The sequence below is a fragment of the Haliaeetus albicilla genome, chromosome 26, assembly GCF_947461875.1.
Source record: "Haliaeetus albicilla chromosome 26, bHalAlb1.1, whole genome shotgun sequence".
In the NCBI taxonomy this organism is placed as follows: Eukaryota; Metazoa; Chordata; class Aves; order Accipitriformes; family Accipitridae; genus Haliaeetus; species Haliaeetus albicilla.
Window position 1 is genome coordinate 12894942 of NC_091508.1, and position 19680 is coordinate 12914621.

Below are 19680 nucleotides of genomic sequence, written 5' to 3' on the forward strand. Positions count from 1 at the left end.
CTCACTCACTCCTCCCCCCTACAGCCTTGGTGAGGTAAGAAGAAAATATAAAGGCAGGCTCGTTGGTCGAGACAAGGACTGGGAGGGATCACTCCCCAGTTATGGTCATGGGCAAAAGACAACTTGGGGAAGAAACAAAATCAATTTAATTTACTACAAATCAAATCAAAACAAGGATATGAGGAAGTAAAACTAAGCCTTGGAACACCTTCCCCTCACCCCTCCCTCCTTCCTGGCTCAACTCCACTCCCGATTTCTCCACCTCCTCCCTCCAGCGGCACAGGGGAACAGGGGATGGGGATTGGGGTCGGTTCCGTGCACCTTGTCTCTGCCGCTCCTTCCTCCTCAGGGGGAGGAGGACTCCGCACTCTTCCCCTGCTCCACTGTGGGGTCCCTCCCATGGGAGACAGTTCTCCACAAACTTCTCCAATGTGGGTCCTTTCCGTGGGCTGCAGTTCTTCAGTCACAGACTGCTCCAGTGTGGGCTTTCCCACAGAGTCACAGCCATCTTGGGGGGCATCCCCCTGCTCTGGCATGGGGTCCTCCACGGGCTGCAGGTGGATATCTGCTCCACAGTGGACCTCCATGGGCTGCAGGGGGACAGCCTGCCTCACCATGGGCTTCCCCACGGGCTGCAGGGGCATCACCGCCTCCGGCGCACCTCCTCCCCTCCTTCTTCACTGACCTCGGTGTCTGCAGAGGGGTTTCTCTCACATTCCCATCTCCTCACCCACTGCAGGTTCCCCTTCTTAGCTGGGGAAGCTTCTAGCAGCTTTGCACAGGAGCCACCCCTGCAGCCTCTCCCCCGCTACCAAAACCCCACGACACAACCCCAAAACAGTGCCCCAAGCATACATGGCCACTAATGAGCATGGGGGATGTGTGTGGCTGGCTGTGTGATGCTAAATCCCTTGGGGGAGGGAGATGGAAAAGCACAGCTCCCCAAAACAAGCTTTTCTATTTTTGCAACCTGATTCTTCACTTGAGAAGTAACTGAGGTAGATGCTTCATTCTGCCCTTCCTTCAAACTCTGACTTCACAAACTAAAACAAAGTCCAGTTTTTGAACTTGACCAAATGTTCCAAAATTTTTGAGAAATCCAATCAATCAAAGCGATTTGAAGGGAAATGACTTTGTTCCAGACTGCTCTTTATCCTGACTTAATTCAGAATTGCCAGTGAGCTAAGGCATAAAAAAAGCTGCCCCTAAGCTTTAGCTGGTGATGCCCAATCCAGAGGATCTGCTCAGGCTCTTGCATGTGGGAAAGCATCAGAAACGGCTTTGCGTGTAAGCCCCAGAATCAAGAAGAAGATGCAGAGGGCTTTCGCTTGACCTTCTCTTAATGCATTGCTTCTTCCTTGCCTTCCACTTTGTTTCTTGCTGGATGGCCGCTGGTTGCGACTGTCCCGCGGTTTCAGTCGGAGAGCCTGGGCAGATCCACATGCCCAATGCTTGCAGCACCTGGATACACGAAGCTTCTCCCTTGCCAGCCTTCCCTGTATCTTGGCAAGTATCCTTGGGAGGTACTTGGTGTTTAGCAGGTGTTGCTGCAAAAGTACGAGGCAGGCAGAGCTCAGCGTTTAATTTATTGGTTTCATAATGATGTGGATTTTTTAATTTTCCATGCTTGCCTTTTTTCTCCCCAGGGTGAACCTGGGCTCCAGGGCTTGCCAGGACGTCCAGGCTACCCTGGATCGGATGGCTTCCCTGGCCTGGATGGCAAACCTGGGCCATGGGGGCTGCCGGGAGAGCAGGTGAGCCACGGGCAAGCAGGCAGGCAGGGCCATGGCATGGCCAGTGTTGGGGTGGGGAAGCTGCAGCCCCAAGCCCCAGGCAGGAGACAAGGGGCTCCTAATGCCGCTGCTCTTTATGTTCACTTGCACCCTTTAACTAAAATATTCCTCCTAAGTCTACAAACCCACGCAGTCCTGGATTAGTGCCTCAAGGTTCATGTTTCCCAAATAAAAGGGCTTTAGAACATCACACGTGTGTGTTAAGGTGCAGCTGGGATAACCTGAGTGCTGCAGATCCTGCATTGTGGTGGGCCTGAGCACGAGGGCTGGGCTGCAATTCTGCATCTGAACCTCCTAGTTGCTTTTACAGAATAAAATAACTGGGGGGGCAGGGAAAGAAATGAAAGCAATTAGGACTGCCTGGATAGCATTCAAGCTATGAAGCTGGTCACTCGTTGGTGTGACGGTCCCTGCCCTTTTCCAGACCCCTGGCAGCAATCCCTGGGGAATACAGGCAACGCGCCTGAGCTTGGAAGCTTTCTCAGGGGGCTTTTGGAGGATGTTGACAGGGACTGGACCATGCTGAGAGGTTTGGGGCTCTCAGTAGCCCCCCGGGAGTCTGCACCGGGGTGGCTGTGGGCAGGAGGCAGCAGCTGCCAGCGTGGTGGGGAGTGGGGAGCAGGGCTGGAGCTGGAGATGGGTGGGAAGTGTTGGGCAGCCCCTCACTGTCTGCTTTGCTCCTTCTTCCCTCTCCCCAGGGACTGCAGGGCTTCCAGGGTGACCGGGGGCTGGCTGGAGAGAAGGGAGAAGAGGTAACCTGGCTCTCACTTACTTAGCAGCTCAGTGCTGTGAGCACGATTTGGTGCCAGTCCCAGCATGTACACTTAACGCCAAGCAGTAAGAGCTTTTTGTTACTGGTTTCACTGGTATACCACCAGCAGCATCTGGTACCCATGTCCCCCCCCAGGCTGAGGTTGCGTTTCGGTGTGGGATGCCCTATTGCCACCCTCCAGCTGTGCGGGATCCGCCTGGAGGCTGCCCATACCGCTGTGCCCGCTCAGCCTCCAGCTATGCAAGTGCCCTGTGCTCTGAGCTGCCCCAGCCCAGGGGCAGGGGGGGCTGCTAGTGCATGTCACTGTGGTTCTTCTCCAGGCTGTTCCAGGGGGTGGTCAGCCAAGATACAAAATGTACATAAAAAAGCAAATGCTAGTGGTTTGTCATCTTTTTTTTTTTTTTTCTTCCCACCCAGTCTTTTTAAGGCTAGTGTCAGCTAAAATTTTTAGAGCTGCCCAGGAGATTTTGGGGTCCTCTGAGGTCTGATCACACTGGGGTGTTTTAAACCAAATTTATTCTTTTTGAAACAGCAGTCCTATATGTTTTATCATATATCTTTTGTGGCCCGTACTTTGTACCCTCTTGCCTGTGAGCATGGTCCCAGCATCCAGACAGATGTGCTTGAGCACTCAGCAGCTGCGGACATGTGAAACTTTGCAGCGCTCGCATGGGCCCACGAAGCTTTTTTTTCCTTCCTCACTGCCTCTCTGTGAAGCTCAGGGCACCATGGTGTCCTCCAAGGCACAGGCGATGGGCATGGCCCTGCCACCTGGTGCAGCGCAGCCGTGGAGAGCCCTGTCCCAGCCCTGCGGGCGCTGGGACACCTCCGTGTCACCGTTGCATGTGGCATGGTGCAACGCTAGTTTGGGACACAGGAGCGGAGTAGCCACAATGGGGTGGCACTGTGCTGGGGACAAGCAGCCAGGCTTTTCTTCTGGGGCTGCCTCATTCAGCATGAGCTTGAGGGTCCCCATCCCCCTGCACCATACCAACAGTCCTTTGGGGCGCAGCAGCCACGTTTCAACTCCTGATGGCCCAGCTGCAGCTCACAAGTCCTTGTTGTTCCCATTTCAGGGTTTCTTGGGTGACCCTGGACCAGTTGGGGAGAAAGGAGAGAAGGGAGCGAAGGTAAGGGTGTCTGTCCTTGCTCTTTGCAGCCCTGCTTGGGTCGGGCAGGGGGTTGCTCCTTCCCTGCCACGGCCCCCCAGCCCCAGATCATGTTCTCTTCCATCGCTCAGGCTGCTCTTGGCTTTTCCAGGGGGTGAAGGGAGAAAATGGCCTGCCAGGTCCTGCTGGGCTTCACGTGAGTTAACTGGGAAGGCGGGGGTGTCTCACCCTGCCGTGCTGGGACTGTTCCTTCCCTCCATCCCCTTTCCTGGGCCAACCCCTTTGCTTCTCCGCAATGGCCCTGAGCTCCATCCCTGGCTCCAGCCCACGTTCTCCTGGCTTTGGGCAAAGCCCTCGTGGTCTCTGTGTTTTCCCCGATCCTCCTGCAAGGGAAGGGACAAAGGCTGCCGCCACCTTGGGGTGAGCACCTCGGGGCAGGCACCTCGCTGACACACCGCTCCTGGCTTCTCTCCCAGGGGATGTCGGGTCTGAAGGGTGTGACAGGCTTCCAGGGTCCCGTGGGGCCAGAGGTGAGTGGTTTTGCTTTCTCTGTGTCACCAGCCCTCCCCAGAGAGGTGCAGGAGCCTGCTGCTCCCCACTGGAAAGATGGGTCCAAGGAGGAAGGAGTTGGGCTTTGCAGGTCACTGGCACACCTTTGTGGTTCACTTACAAAATCCTCGTTTAATTTTTTTTTTTTTCTGAGAGCTGGACCTAAACTACAACTGTGCCTTTATCCTGGAGGTGCCTCTTGTTAATGGGGATACTGCCCCAGAGCAACCAGTCACATTGTCCCTCTGCATGTTGGGGACAGGAGCCTCCCCACACCTCCAACATCTCCCACATGAATGTTTGCATCCCAGCTCATTCTCCTGGCTGGTGATGAAGAGAAATGAGCCTTTGCAGAGCACATTGCATCAAGGTTTATTTTAGGTGACCACCTTCAGTTGAGATGAATCCTAGGCTGACAGCACCTGGGTTTTTCCATGCTGCTCTCAGCACACTGATAGCTTAACTGCTGCCACATCTTTGGGAGGGATCCTACCCAGGGAAAGGTTTGCAGAGGATTTAAAAGGAAAATTGAAGTGGTTTGGTGGTGGTGCATGGAAGCATGCTCCAACACGAAGGGAGCGGGGGAGCCAGGGGCTGGCCAGGTAGCTCTTCAAAGAGACATCAAGTAGCTGATGCTTGATGTGAAGAAAAGGGGGAATTTGGGTTGTGAAGACTAAAAGGAGAGAATCAAAGCAAAACAGGCTAGAAAAATGGCATCTGTTCTCTCCTGCTTTAGGGAGAATGTGGCTCAGTGGGTCCCCCAGGCCCTGCCGGCCCTATGGTAAGTTGCAGCTTTTCCGTTCAAACCGCTGCTAAAACGCAGGCGGTGGCTGGGCTGGGGGAGCTGCTGCCGTCTGGCTTGCAGCAAGAGCAGAGCAGGACCACCACGGGCAGGCTGGGACATGCCATGATGTCCTGCCTAGTTTCACCCCTCGTGCTGATTTACACCTGAAAAGGATGTGTCTGCTTACAATGCAGCCTCCTGGTAGCGGCGAAAAAATGCAAAAGGACAAGTGGCGTTAAAACTCATACACACCAGTAGAGCCCTCCCCAGGATCCCCACTAGCCCAGGGCTGCCTCTGCTGCCATGGGAGATGCCAGGGGGATGCCACCCCATCTCCTGCATGGTGCATGTGGCCGTAGGGCTGAGCACACTCTCACGTTGCAGGGAGAGCCAGGCCAGCCGGGATCTGTCGGATGCCAAGGCGTCAATGGCTCGCAGGTAGGTCTGCCCCGGTTCCCCTCCTTTGCTATTTGGGATTTTCTGGCCACTGCACTCACCCTGTCCCTTCCCTGCTCTCTCCCCAGGGAGAAATGGGCCCTCCTGGCTTGCCCGGGCCCCGGGGCCCCAAGGTACGTTGGTAGGCACCTGCACCGGGGGATGAGCAAACCTCATGGTCATGGGGTGTCTTGGGAGAGCTGGTGGGGGTGCCGGGAGGGGAGGGTGTCCCGAGGGCCACCCAGCCCAGAGGGGTCTCCTGCAGCTGGGCTGTGATCTCAACCCACCCCAAAGTCTGCAAAGAGGCTGAGACGGGGGTGGGAATCCTTTCTGTGTCCCTTGCAGTGGCAGGGGGGTCCCATCGCACCGGCCAGCTGGGAGCCCTGGAGCTCCTCAGCAGTGCTGTATTTCCCAGGAGAGGTTTTGCACTGCAGGCTTTGCACGATGTGTGCAGGGATTTGATTCTAACAGCAGCTCCTCATCCCCCGCTGCTTTGCAGGGACCGCAGGGCTTGCAGGGGAGACGCGGCCCCCCTGGCCCCAGGGGCGTGCAGGTAAGCAGGTGCCGTCCTGGCTCAGAGCCCACCGTGTCTGCAAGGTGTGGGTGTCCCCCCCCTCCATGCGCTTGCTGAGCGAGGCAGGAGCTGCTGGGACTTGTCCCCCATGTGCTTTGCAAATGGTTGCGATGTCCTCGACCCTGCGGGTCTTTATGGCCACCCGGGAGCTGGTGGGTGGGAAGGGCTGTGTCCCGTGGGCAGGCTGCTGGCTGCAGCCCCTGCTCTGGGCAGGACATGCAGGCGGGGGGGGCAAAGGGAAGGGTGAGCTGATGGGGACACAGTCCCTGGGATGTGACAGGCAGCTCCTGGGGGGCTGGGCAGGGTTCCTATGGGCTGGGGTCTCATCCGCAGAGCAGGACAGTGAGCAGCATCCCTCTTCTCCCAAACCTCCTCCCACCTTTGCTTTTCCCCAGGGTCCAGCTGGGATGGAGGGATCTGCTGGTCCCAAAGGAGACACCGTAAGAGCTTCTTGCTGGCTCGCTTTGACCTTGGTGGGGATGAAGCCCGGGCTTGAGGGCTTTCCCTGGAGGGACCTGAGAGGTGGGGTGATGAGTCCCTGCCCCTGCTTTCGGAGGGAAGACGGGGGGAAGTGCTTGCAGCAGACTTCACAAATGAAGCCTGGAGGTCCCTGGCACCCCCGGGAGGGGACACGGTGGGGCTGGGTGGTCTCTGCCCAGTGTGGCACGAACCGATGCCAGCACTCCTCTTGCAGGGTGCAGACGGTGTCCCCGGGCTGAGGGGACAGCCAGGACAGGAGGGCCCTGGGGTAAGTCCATGGGAGCGGGTGGCTGAGTGCGAGGTGCTCTCATCCTTCCCCTCACAGCCCCCCCAGAGCACTGCAGGGGAATGCCCTGCTCCCCCCTGCCACCCCCAGCTTCCCGCAGGGTTTGTGGCACAAGGGCTGGTGGGGATGATGGCCACGTCCCTATGGCCATGCTTATCATCTCCAAACTCCAAAGCTCCTCTGAATCTGCTGCTTGCAGAGACCTTGATTTTATTTATTTTTTTTCCTATGGATTTATCAGCAGAGATGCCCCAACCCTGCCTATCCTTTCCCTGGTGCACAACTAGGTGCACCCCTTTTCCCAAGGGGTTTGGGTGCTGAGCTGCCCTTTCCAAAGGGTAAGGAGGCCGGGGCAGCCTGGCCTTCCTCCCGCCTGACCCACAGTGTCCCACCTGAGCACAGCCCTTGGCGCATTTGCTTCTCCTGCTGAAACCCTGACATGCAGAGCTGAAAACTGGTGCTTGCAAAAGGGTTGAGGGATGCAGGGTGGGATGTGGGTGGTGCATTTTGGAAGCTAAGAAGCCTTGGGAGGGCTTAGGCATCCCCTGGTCCCTGATGGGGAGCAAATCGCACCATGGCATCATCATCAGCAACTCTGTAGAGCTAAACTGGTGTCTCCCATTTATCAGCATCTTCCCGTCCCTGTAGTGTGGGAGGGTCATCAGCCTCAATGAGTGCATGTGATATTTTCCTTTGTGTTTTTGGTTTTTTTTAACTTGCATTTTGTCTCTCTCTCTGAAGGGGTTTATTGGCCTGCCAGGTTCAAAAGGCACCCAAGGAGAGTGGGTGAGTGACAGCACCCATGCCATCCCTGCTTGGGATGCAGGAGAGCCGTGTTAGAGCAGCCCAAAGCACCAGATTTATGTTCTTTGCCTGTGTTTGGACTTAACATTTGAATAGGTGGCAACTGCAGTTGTTTGGGAAGGCAGAGCTGCACTTGGGCTCACCTTGCTGTAATAAGAGGAGCTTTCAGACATGGCAGCGTGACCTAAGATATCATCTGCTTTGGGGAGGCACAAGGGAAGTGGGAATGCTTTAGCCTGTGTTAAGGAACACAGTAATGAGGACAAGGTGCCGGTTATCGTTGTGCTGCTATCAGGACAGTGCAGCTGGAGTGCCACCACTGGCTGCTGCAGGCATCCTACCTGCCAGGGAGCTGGGGCTGGGATTGGCATGGGGTGCTGGGGGCACTAATGGTTTGGTGGTGGATGAACCCAGAAGCTCTGGAGCCCCCTTGCCATGAGGAGCAGATCCAGCATGTACCTGCTCCCAGCTCCAAAAGGCCCATTGAGAGGAAAGCCCTGATCAAAATTGGGCAAAACTAACTTTCTCTGATGCCAAAATTAGATCATAGCATGCTTTGGTTGTAGAGTGGCATAACGTGTTTTTCTGAGTGTACCCTCCACCTCTGCTGCTCTTGCAGGGCTGTCGAGGTCCAGATGGAGCCAAGGGAGACCTGGGAACCAAAGGAGACAAGGTACCATGTACCCGGGCTTGCGGGAAGATTCATTGAGCTCCTTCCTCTTCTGCTGTTCAGATGTGCTATTTTCCAGCTGGTGGATGGGTGGTGTGGATGTCCAGGGACCACGAGGCATTTGCTTTCAGGGACTGTGACAGCTGGGCAGCTCAGGCTGTGCTTGATCCCACCGCGCTGCCAGCCTTGATCCATCCTTCCCTGCTCCGTCTTGCTTTGGCTGTTTAAAAATGTTATATTGCCCCATTGTTGGTGCCCCAGGGGTGCTCTCAGAGGGTCGTGGGGTGTTCACCCAGGGTGGCCCCATGCCAAAGGCTGGGTGTGCAGAGAGCCGGGGCAGCGAGCGATGGGCTCTCCAGGGGGTTCTTGCCTGTGGGTCGGGAAGCCCCAGGCACTGGCTGTGCCTCCTGTTTGCAAGCCCTGCTGTGACGTGCTGCATCTTATTCCTCCAAGGGTCCACGTGGAGCACAAGGAGCAAAAGGGCCCCCAGGGACTCGGGGCCAGGTCGGCTTGCAGGGCTTTCCCGGCCCCCGAGGAGCAGCAGGGCCCCGAGGACCAGATGTAAGTGCCGCTGCTGGTCCGGGGTGTCGTGTGGTGGGATACCTGTGCGCCCAGTGTTATGCCGTGAGGTGGGTGGTGTGGGGAAGGGACAGCTCTGAGGGATGCGGGCAGTGTGGGCAGTGCTGTCTTGCCCCAGCCCTGCCCAGGGTGAGCACTCGTGCCTGCTCCTGAGCCCGGGCGATGGGCAGCATGCCTTGGTGCCTGCCCAAGAGCCATGCGTTGCAGTGTCGCTGGCGCAGGCACCGCAGATTTCCAGGTTCCCTCTCTCCCACTGCCTAATCCCAGCTCCCCTCCAGCATCCCAGGCATCTCTGCCACCCTGTGCTGCCTCTTCCTCCTCCTGCGGGCTGAAGGCACCGGGCTGTCCCCAGCCAAAAGCCCACCTGGCAGCAGTACTGGTATTTCCTCGCTCCTTGGGGCGGTGGGAACTGGTGCGGGCTCAGGGAGCCCTCTAACGGCATCTCCCTCTGCACTGCTCGGGCTCCGCTGGCCCCTGCTCGGCTGCGGGGAGCTTTGCTCAAAGCCCCCATCCTCGGGGTCACAGGTGCCCCCAGCACCGCAGCACTTGGCACCCACAGAGCTTTGACTCAGCTGCTGCAAACCCCGCCGGCTGTGCCCCCATCAATGACCCGAAATTAGCTGGTGGGTTCAGCGATGCGAGGAGAGAGCGGCTTTAGGCAGGGGGTTTCTAGCAGGTCGGAGGGTAGCCCTCCCCAGCTGCCTCTGCCCAAGCATCTTTGCAGGTTTCCTGCTGAGGTCAGCACCCTTCGCAGGTATTTTGAGAGCACAGGGCTCACAGATCACTCTCTTGAGCTGGGCTCTCTGCCTGCTGGAGCCTGTGCTGGCAGCTCCGGAGGGCTGCGGTTGCCCAGCCAGCTGCCCTGCTGCTCACCCACTACGCTGCCCGGCCCCGACCCTCGCCAGCTCCCAAGAGCCGAGCACAGCAGCGCTCAAGGAGCCACAGAAACAAGGCACAATTTTTAAAGGGCTTTTTCCTGCAGTGTGTGATCTGAGCGAGCTGTCAGGATAGACGAACCCAGCTGCAGATCGATATTTCAACCTGGGAACTGAAGCCAGGCTGGCTGCTTATCTCTAGTGGTTTCCAGCTTCTCGGGAGATGGGATTATATTTTCCCACCCACCTTTCTGCTCTGCAGCATCCCCCTGAGTGTGATGCCCTCCCCCTCGGAGGGCTTTTGGGATGCCTGCCTGGATTTGCTCTCACATTTACTTTTCAGGATGAGAAACGCATCCTCCCACCTCTCCAAGAGATGGAGACGCAGAACAACTCATCTCGCTGCCAGGCGGTGCCTTTTCCACCCAGCCAAGCAGTGCTGCTGTCACACGCATCGGTCTGGAGAAGGGGTCCAGGCTGTGCCTGCCCTGCTGGGGCTGTAACTGAACAGGCAGGAGCCTCGGCACATCAGTCCTTTGAATTGCCTTTAATTTGATCAGCAGGACACAGAAATATTCAACTGTGCTGTTTTGGGCCAACACTGAACCCGTTGAGCTTTTACTTTTTCTGGCCAATTTTATAATCCTGGGGGACAGGGAAAGTCTCCATCCCCACGCCAAAGCTTGACTGGTGCCCCAGGTCACATTGCCATTTAATTAACGTCATCTCCGGCCATGGTCCCTGCGTTTCTCCCCTACACGAGGCAGGGGGATGGTGGCTGCCGCAGCTGGGGGAGCAGACAGAGGATCAGAGCCTGCATTTGCCCTGGCTGACTCCTCTCCTCTCTCCTGGCAGGGGGAAGAAGGCCAGATCGGCCCAGCAGGGCTGAACAGCAGTGAGGGACCCAAGGTCAGCACCAGCATTTTCTGCTGCGTCCCACGGTTTCCTACAGGCTGCCCTCATCCTCGCGTGGAGGGCAGGGATGCGGCCACCCTGCCTGTGAGGTCCAGCACGTGTCCCAGCACCCGAGCAACAGCATCGCAATGCCCCCCTGGGGAGGGTCCCCAGCCTCTTGGCCCCCCTCCCCATCCATGGCATCCCTGCACCCGCTACGGCCGTGCACTGACCTGCCAACGTGGCAGTGGCTGGATGAGTCCGCTCAGTGCTCGCCAGGATGGAGGGGCAGGGGAGACCTGCAGGGTTGCCTAAAATGACTCTGTTTCCCTTTGTGTGAATTTTAGGGAGGCCGAGGACCTGATGGCCTGAAGGGAACCCCAGGACCACGGGGAGCCCGGGTAACTAATGGGGTGCTGGTACTTGTAGCATCTTTGGCCGTGGGAGATTGAAACAACCCTGGAGACCCCTCACTAGGTGGCTTTGGATGTGCTGGGGCTGAGCTGTGGCATCTTCAAGCACCAGCTTTGCCTCCAAATCTGCCACTTTATTCCTGGCAGACGGATGCTTTTCTTAATGCTTGCTGTTTTCCAGGGCCGCGTGGGTCAGCGTGGGCTGGTCGGAGTCCCTGGGCTGCCTGTAAGTAGCAGATGACCTGTGTCCCTGTGCTGGTGCATGGTGCCGTCAGCACTGGGATGGGGAAGCCAGCTCTTGGGGAGCAGCATCCCGGGATGCAGCCAGATCGGAGGGTTGAGCTCTGCTTGGGAATTTGTACAGGATAAGTTGGGGACGAGCAGCTCAGGCTTTTGCACGTTGCGTGAAGTGTTTTGACAAACCACCTGCCCAACATGACAACTTCCCTCTTAACTCTGATCATAGAAAATTCAGGAAATAACAACTTTTTAAGAAAACTCTGTTATTCAGAGTCGTGTTTGGTGAAGGAGCCAAGAATAAATAGCTGGGGAAGAGGGGGAAAAAACACAGGCGAGGTGTTCACGGTGGGAATGGGTTTCCTCCCACAGTCATGTTATTTCCCAGTAATTGCATCCAAAGGTGGGATGGAGCAGGGAGGAGCTGCAGGAGCTGTGCAGGGATGAGCTGTGCACTAACAAACCCATGGCTCGATACAGACCAAACGAGCACCCTGGGGACCATGCCACTGCTGATTTGCCACCTTTTGATACTGGAGGGAGGCTCGGGGGCTGGATGAGCCCTTGATGGGGGCACCCTGCCACCAGGCTCTGCTTTCCTGAGATGAGACTCTCCTTCCAGGGCTCACGGGGCATCCCGGGAGCAGAAGGCACAGAAGGAAAGCCTGGTACACAGGTTCCCATCCTACACTCTGTACTTGACTGCGGGTGAGGGATGGGGCGGTGGGTTGTATCGAGAAGGGGAGCTGAGCCCCATGGAGGGGGGGACTTCCCAACCTCACCACCCCCATGGCCATGTGGGTCAAGACCTTGACACCATATTGGGCCTTGCCATGATGTGCATCAGCTGGCTCTGGGCTGGCATGGTGGGACTGGGAGGGGCTGCCTCTGCCTCCCCATCCTCATCATCACCTGCCTTGTCCTGCAGGGTTCCCCAGGGACCATGGGCAGCCCGGGCAGGAGGGGACCACCGGTGAGTAGAGCTGCATAGCTGTCCAATTTCTGTCTTTCTTCCCCTCTGCTTGGCTCTCTACCCTTGGGGATGTGCCTCAAAAGCATGTCCATGGGATGGGGCATAGGTGGTGGGTGGCCCTGATGGAGCGAGACCAGCCAGAGGGTGTTCCTCTGGGTGCAGCTGCAGCAGGGATCTGCTGAGAATCATGCTGAAGGGTGAAGGACAGGGAATGGAGCAGTGCATTTAGGAACCGGCTATTGCAAAATGATTTCTCATCCCTGGTACTGCTATCCAAAACAGGTCCAGCAGCAAGTCCTGGCCTGGCGGCAAGCTTTCCCTTCTGCAGGATTTCTAATATTTGTTTACCTTTGCTCTGAAATGCAAAAGAAAAAAAAATAAATCTGGCACTTCCCTCAAAACAAAATATGAAAAATATTCTGCTCTTGGTCAAAGAGACGCACCTCTGAATTTACTGTTAGCATTGCACAGCACTGTCTAGATGCAGTGTGGGTGTTGTGTGCGTGTACACACACAGCTGCAGCGCTTCAACAACGAGAAACCAAAGAGCTGGTTTGAAGTGGAAAGCACCAGCGCTACCTTCAGCAGGCTGAGCCATTCATCTGCGCCTGGCCCCAGGCGCTGCACTCTGGTTTGGGTTGGTCTCGGACCACGCGCTGCCAGGGGAGAGCCTCTCCATGCCTCCTACTTCTGCCTTCCCTCCATTGCTCATCTTCTGCCCTTTTCTTCAGGGTTTTGCTGGCTTGCAGGGGGGCCGCGGACACGCAGGACCTCCTGGATCGATAGTAAGGAAAAAGGAAAAATGTTCCTTCTGCATGAACTCTGCATTTTCTTAGGTGGGAAGTCAGCAAGGCTGGCCCCACTGGTGGGGGATATGTGAGTTTCCCACCTTGGGAACTGGCAGAGGATCAGGGCGTCTGTAGGACCTGATCTTAACTTATTGTTAAAAAACATTAAAAAAGCCTCAGTGGCAGAAATAGCTGGGGCTAGGGAAGAGCAGAATAATTTCCCCAAGGAATCGGCCTGCCCAAGGGACTTTGCAGCTTCCCCGACCCTAGTGGGGTCTCTGTGGCAACCCTTCACACCTGGGTGGCTGAATAGCAGCGTGGTCCTGGGTCCTGGGAGAAGATGAAAGTGTTTGCTCCACCCCAGGTGGAAATGGGTGGTACAGGTTCAGAGAGGACAGTCCCATGTCCTTGCCTACTGGGATGGAGACCCAGAGCAGCTCCTGCAGCTGGAAGAGCTCCTCCCTGAGAAACTGCTCGCAGCTGGGCTTGGTGATGACCCCGAGAGCAAGTATCGTCACCTTCCTCAGTGACAGCCCTGCCAGAGAGCCAGCCTTGGGGTGCTGGTGTGCAGGATGGGCCACAGTCCAGAGTTTGTCCCCAGCAACCCAGTTTGGACCAGGTGATGCCTGTCCATAAGCACACAGGCAGCAGCAGTGGCTCAGCAGGGCTTGTCTCATCTCAGCCTTTTGACTGACACCTCCTCCCCAAATATTTCCAAAGGGGTCTCTGGGAAAACCTGGACCTGATGGAGACCCGGGTTCCCTGGGCCCAAAGGTGAGAGCTGGGGGCTTGGGGGGGCCATAAGCATGCCAGGGGGGCTGGTTGGAGCAGTGGTGGTGGTGAACAGCCCTGAGAGGCTCTTGGCTGCCATGGGGAGACCTGGGGGATCCCATGGTTTCAGATGCGGACACAAAGGATGGGAAGATGCCTGCCCGCATCCCAGGAGCAGAGGTTTGTTAATGCCCTCGTCTTGCCTGGCAGGGGCTGCCTGGGAAGCCTGGCTCAGAGGGGCCGCAAGGACCTGTTGGCACCTATGTAAGTGATAGACCTGCCTGCGGAGGGGGGTACGGTGCTGCCTGCCTGCCCGTAGGCAGCGGCTATCCCAGCTGCCTCCAGCCAGGCACTCACAGTCCTGCCAGGGCTCCTGTGGTGCCCAGGGTCCTGCCTCTCCTTGGGCAAGAGCTCAGCCTCAGCAGCTGCCTTCTCCCAAAACCCCGGAGCTGTTCGGCAGCCCCAGCTGCCTCCTAACGCTGTGCTCTCCCCAGGGCTACCCAGGACCTGCCGGTGACCGCGGGAGGCCAGGGCGCAGGGGAGACAAGGTAGGGCTGGGAAATCTGGCACAGCAGTTAGGGGATGCGCTGGGGTGGGAAATCCAGGCTTTGGAAACATTTTTGGGTTGGGCTGTTGAACCCAGTGGATGGGTTTGGGTGGTGTCTGCGAATGGTCTCCATCAGCCATGCCAGGGAGGTTGCAGGGCTGGCAGGGGGAGAACGGCTAGAGCTGGCTTTCACATTGGGCAAACTGATGGTTCTCCAGCACTTCATCTGCCCAAACTCCTGTGGCTTGTGAGATGCCAGGCAGCTGTTGTTTTGGGGTTTTGGGGCTTTTTTTCCCCCTTAAGAGGTTATTGCATTAAAACATACAGAGGAAAGGAAATATTTCTTGCCTCCTAACAGGGAGAAATGGGAGCCCAAGGCCCACCGGGATTTCCAGGAAAAGCTGGTCCCAAGGTGAGTGCAGCCGCAGCCCCACCGGAAAAGCACTGAGCAAGTCACCTTTGCTGGGCTGGGTATGGGAAAATGGGAAATCTTTGCCATTGGCATCAAGGGACTAAACTGGGGAGACGAGAGCAGTGAGGGCTGCAGTGTGGGGCTTTAATGGTGCTCTCCCCCCCCAGGCCCTGCCAGGTCCCCCTGGTCCACGAGGTGCTCCCGGCTCCCAGGTAGGGCTCACCGTGCTCCCCATGTGCCTGGCTTGCTCTGCTCCCTCTGCTGTGCTCCCCTGCAGATATGCAATACTCCACAATATATACCATGTGCTATCTACAGCGTTAGCAGCATGAATCCCGGACCCTTTTGCATGAGCAGGCAGGACCCTGGTCCTGTTTGTTGCTGGCTTGGTTTTGTCCTGATGCTGTATGGACACCGTTGAGGTGGCCCAGGCACACAGCGATTGTCCAAGCAAAGCTTCACCCTGCTTGGGGTCCCCTGTGCCTTCTTGCCATGACCACGCTGCTGAGCATCCTTCTTGTTTCAGGGCAGAGTGGGAGACCCAGGTCCTCGAGGGCTTCCAGGGCTGCCTGTAAGTGGGAGAACTGCAGCCTACAGAGATGCTCTGTAGGCTGAAGCTGGGTGATGTCCGATGGGATGAAAGATAGGTGCCCACTCTGGAGGCAGCTTTGTCCCCTGGCTCACTCGTTGTGGGGCAGAGAATGACCCAAACCCTGCATGGGTGGCTGGGTGGTGACAAGTTGGGTATTGGGGTGCAGTGCCCTCCTGCACCTGCAGTGATGAGGCACCGGTACCCACCAGGGGCAGGTGGTACCTTGCAGACCCTGTGGTGGCTCAACAACTTCAGGCACAGGGCTCCCACTGGCATTGCCCTCCCTGGAGCTGCACCCTGCACTACGTTTTGGGATGCCTAAGTGGCCTTTTGGCCTTGCAGGGCATTCCCGGCATGCGAGGGCTGGACGGCATCCCCGGGAAGCCTGGGTCGGCAGGAGAAAGAGGGGCTCCTGGAGCAGCTGGTGCTGCTGGCCCATCGGGGTACCCGGTGAGTGCAGATGCCCAACACAGCCAGCAGGACAGGGTGCAACAATTTTCCTGGTGCAACACTTTTGGGGAGCTCCCTAAAGCACCTGCAAGAAGGGAAGGAAAAGAGAAGCTGGTGCAAGGGGCTTGAGAAGCTGGTGCATGGCTTCTCTGCCCGTGGGGATGTGGCATGCAGGGGCATCCCAGACCCCCACTCAGGAGCTGCAAAGGCCTCCTGAGTTAAGGCAAAGCATTGCTGCTGATAAGGGTTGTTTGTTTTCAGGGCCGGGAAGGTCCAAACGGACCTGAAGGGCCTTCAGGGATGAGAGGAGAGAAGGTAAGGACAGAGAAGGTGATTTCGTTCCCCTTGCCAGCCCCGTGAGTCAGGCACTGCCCAGGCAGGTAGACCCTTGGGCTCGCTCCGCTTGCCCAAAGTGGGGTTTCCTCCCCAGGGCTGTAGGGACAAGGACTCCTCCCAATTTGGCCACTGGCTTTGGCCAGTGGGATAGGGATTTATGTGTCTGGTGCAAGATGGGAGAAGAGCCTTGCAAGCCCTCCTGCAAACGCTGGGTGTCTGGGGCAGTGGGGTCTGCGGGGGACCTGCATGGAGGACCACCACGGCTGCCTGTCCTAATGTCTGTGTCCTCTGGCAGGGTGATGTGGGTGATCCCGGGGAAGCTGGCATCAGCGGGCTGGATGGTGAGCAGGTATGTCAGCTGGGGAACCTTGTCCTTCCCTCGGTTGGGGCTGCTCCAGCCTGCCTCTCCCCACGTGCCTTCTCCAGGAATGGGAAATGAAGGGATGAAGTTGCTGATCCTCAACTAAACCAGAAGGTTGAAGCTGTGTCTGCATTAGCTGAGCCAAAGGCTTTGTGCAATGTGGGGTAGATGAGCTGTACTAGGGCTGGGCTGTGTGTTTTCTCCCCAGGGACCACCGGGACCACCAGGAGCAGAGGGTCAGCTGGGGCCTAAAGGCGAGCAGGTCAGTTTGTGCTGGGTGCTGGGGGTGATACCGATGGCAGCGCTGGGTTTGCCTGGTTCTGCTGCTGCAGGGGCAGGCGGGCACCTAAATCCACCTGGGGCTTTTTTAAATCATCCCCCAGCACGCTCATGTCTGGGGGTTTCATGTTGCTGGGCATGGTTGGGGGGTTCAGGTCCCCTCAGAGTTTGGGTACCTGGTACAAGGAAAACTAGGGTGGCTGTATGGTGAGAAATGATGGAGGGCAGAGCCAGGGTCAGCTGGAAAAGACAGCCAAGAATAATCCTGGTCATCTTGATAGGATGAGAGGAAATGGCCTCAAGTTGAGGCAAGGGAGATTTAGGTTACATATTAGGAAAAATTTTTTTACTGCGAGGGTTGTCAGACATTGGAACAGGCTGCCCAGGGAAGTGGTTGAGTCACCATCCCTGGAGGTATTCAAAAAGCGAGTAGACGGGGTACTTCAGGACATGGTTTAGTGGGCACGGATGATGGTTGGACTCGATGATCTTGAAGGTCTTTTCCACCCTAAATGATTCTATGATTCATCCTGTCCAGGGAGAGGCAGGAACCTGCGGAGCTCCGGGCATCAGAGGGGATCCTGGGGAGCCAGGGAACGATGGGCCAGAGGGATTGCTGGGAAGGCCTGGGGAGCAAGGAAAGGAGGTACGTGTGCTGGCTGACACCACGGTGGTCACTGCTTGCCCACCAGCATCCTCTGCCAGGGGACGGGGACAAGATGGGGATGGGAAAGGTGTGCCGCCCAGTGCACTGGCTCTAGACAACAGACAGGCTGAGGTGCCCCTGGGGAAGGAGGGGCCTGATGCTTTGGAGTCCCCTTGCTGGGCGAGGTGCTGTTTGTCTGTGCTCAGCATTTTGTCCTCGCTTGCTTTTGGGCTAGCATGGGTCACAGCTGGGGGTAACCTCCCGGCGCAGGAGAAGCTGCAGAGCCATCTCTTACCCAGCACCAAAATCCCAGCCAGAGGAGGGTGGAGAAGCCTGTGGAAGTCAGAGCTCAGCTTTTAACCCACCCGAGGATGGGGCTGGGGAGCAGCTACTGCACCTGATGCCATTATTTCCCCTTTGGGCAGGGTGATGCTGGTGATGCTGGAGACCCAGGCGAGCCAGGATTGCAGGGACAGAAGGTGAGGAGTGCCTCTAACTTTGTCCCTCCTTGCAGCACCTCAGGAACACCCATAGCCTGCTCAGCCTCTGCTGCTCCATTTGCTGTGGTGGGGGCAGAAGCAGGACAGGGGTGTCCCCATGGCTGAGGACCACTGGAGATGCAGGGCTCAGACCTGGCATCAGCACCCTTCCTGGGGACCCTAGGGTGAACTTCTGTCTGCAGTACCCAGTGAGAGGGTGAAACATGTAGTCTCCGTGCAGAAGCTCATTTAATTGCTATTCCTTTTTCTTCTCCTTTGTGGTGACACCTGTGTCTCCATCCCTGAGCAGGGTGACGCTGGCCCCAGGGGCCTTCCTGGAGCGCCTGGCCCGGGAGCTGCTACAGGAGAAATTGGAGAAAAAGGCCATAAAGGAGAGAAGGGCCAAGAAGGTTTGCTGGCAAGTACAGAGAGGGGCTGCCTCAGCCCACCAGGCTCCCAGCATCCCCCCAGGCTGGCAGTTGGGTGCTGGGTGCCGAGGAGGGGGCTCACCACCCCCTGCAGGAAACCTTGGGCTCCAGGAGCTGCAGAAAATACTAGAAATTGGCAAATCCCCATAATTAGAAAGTTTTGTGTCTCATGGGCATGACTACAAAATTAAGTCTTGTTTAGCACAAAAGGACAGTTTGGACTGGCAGTGCAGTCTGGGTTAATGGTGCCTCTGGCCAAACTCCAGCCTCCTGTCCCCTGGCCAGGCTGGGACCCTGCTGAGCATGTCTCCCTTTGTGCCCCAGGGTCAGGTTGGTGTCACTGGAGCTGCGGGACCTGCTGGAGCCAGAGGACGGTTTGTAAGTCAGATCATGTCCCTCCTCCCATTTTGGCTGATCATGGGCCTGGCAGGGGGATGTGTGTGTGACTGGGAGTGCTGGGCAGGGTTGAATCAATGGGGCTCCTTTGCTTGTGCCCTGAACAGGGTGGGACGGGTCTCCGAGGTCCTCCTGGGCTTGATGGTCCTGAGGGAGCGAAGGTATGGTGGGGTGATGGCTCCAACCTTTCATTTCTGTGTGAAATGCCCTTTTCTGGTCTTTTCCCAAGCTCTGCTTTCTGCCTCTGGCTGATGGGGGATGGCATGGTGTTGGCTGTGGTGGAGGAGCTGGGTCAGACCTGGGCGGGCTGGTGACCTGGGGGACCTGCCATGAGAGACTCCCTGCCTTGTTGCCTGAGATCCAAAGTCAACGAGGCAAGGAAGGGGTTTTCTGGGGACAGAGCTGTTTCACCTTCTTCCCCAGGGAGATCCAGGGCCACGAGGCATGGACGGACCCACTGGTGCTGCTGGATTAGAGGTACTGATGCCTGGGATCTTGTAGAGCCGGGAGCTGCCAAAGGCTTCCCCAGTGCTTCACCATTTCCAGTACAAACCAAAGCCAAAGGATTTATTGCCCCTTAACTGCCCAGGCCAGGGGGCTCAGGAGTGAGGAGGGGTTTTTAACACCTCACATCTTGGCACTGACTCCCAGGAGGTACTTACATGCCCCCACCCCAAAAAGCAGACCATTTCAGTCTGGCACGCAGGAATGCCTTGTAGAAGATCCGCTCCTGCTATCGCATCATGTCTACTCCCATGTGGTACCCAGGTGCTGCCTAGGCACATGCCTTGGTCAGCTGAACGTGGTACAAGGGAGAGGATGCTTCAAATACCTGCAGAGGGCCTGGGCGTGAAGCACACGGTGATGACGGGCTTATTCTAAATCCCCAATGTCACCCCAGGGACTTGCTGGAGATGACGGAGTCAAGGGAGATCGTGGCAAGCCCGGTCCAGCGGTGAGTACCAGCC

General features: G+C 57.2%; 1 protein-coding gene across 3 annotated transcripts in view; it reads left to right on the forward strand.

Annotated features, from left to right (window-relative positions):
• Positions 1–19680, forward strand: part of LOC138681972 (collagen alpha-1(II) chain-like) — a 99824-nt gene that overhangs the window by 71928 nt on the left and 8216 nt on the right. For 2 of the 3 annotated variants that reach the window (XM_069770534.1, XM_069770536.1), the window contains 37 exons: positions 1647–1754; positions 2492–2545; positions 3642–3695; positions 3826–3870; positions 4151–4204; positions 4960–5004; positions 5392–5445; positions 5532–5576; positions 5942–5995; positions 6412–6456; positions 6711–6764; positions 7524–7568; positions 8206–8259; positions 8710–8817; positions 10566–10619; positions 10952–11005; positions 11199–11243; positions 11877–11930; positions 12183–12227; positions 12959–13012; positions 13736–13789; positions 13997–14050; positions 14281–14334; positions 14692–14745; positions 14913–14957; positions 15272–15316; positions 15680–15787; positions 16049–16102; positions 16419–16472; positions 16693–16746; positions 17302–17409; positions 17835–17888; positions 18199–18306; positions 18641–18694; positions 18820–18873; positions 19136–19189; positions 19614–19667. In XM_069770534.1, coding sequence (XP_069626635.1) covers positions 1647–1754; positions 2492–2545; positions 3642–3695; positions 3826–3870; positions 4151–4204; positions 4960–5004; positions 5392–5445; positions 5532–5576; positions 5942–5995; positions 6412–6456; positions 6711–6764; positions 7524–7568; positions 8206–8259; positions 8710–8817; positions 10566–10619; positions 10952–11005; positions 11199–11243; positions 11877–11930; positions 12183–12227; positions 12959–13012; positions 13736–13789; positions 13997–14050; positions 14281–14334; positions 14692–14745; positions 14913–14957; positions 15272–15316; positions 15680–15787; positions 16049–16102; positions 16419–16472; positions 16693–16746; positions 17302–17409; positions 17835–17888; positions 18199–18306; positions 18641–18694; positions 18820–18873; positions 19136–19189; positions 19614–19667 — 2187 coding nt within the window. The remainder of the gene's footprint in view (positions 1–1646; positions 1755–2491; positions 2546–3641; positions 3696–3825; positions 3871–4150; positions 4205–4959; positions 5005–5391; positions 5446–5531; positions 5577–5941; positions 5996–6411; positions 6457–6710; positions 6765–7523; positions 7569–8205; positions 8260–8709; positions 8818–10565; positions 10620–10951; positions 11006–11198; positions 11244–11876; positions 11931–12182; positions 12228–12958; positions 13013–13735; positions 13790–13996; positions 14051–14280; positions 14335–14691; positions 14746–14912; positions 14958–15271; positions 15317–15679; positions 15788–16048; positions 16103–16418; positions 16473–16692; positions 16747–17301; positions 17410–17834; positions 17889–18198; positions 18307–18640; positions 18695–18819; positions 18874–19135; positions 19190–19613; positions 19668–19680) is intronic. The other variant, XM_069770535.1, reaches the window with a different exon arrangement.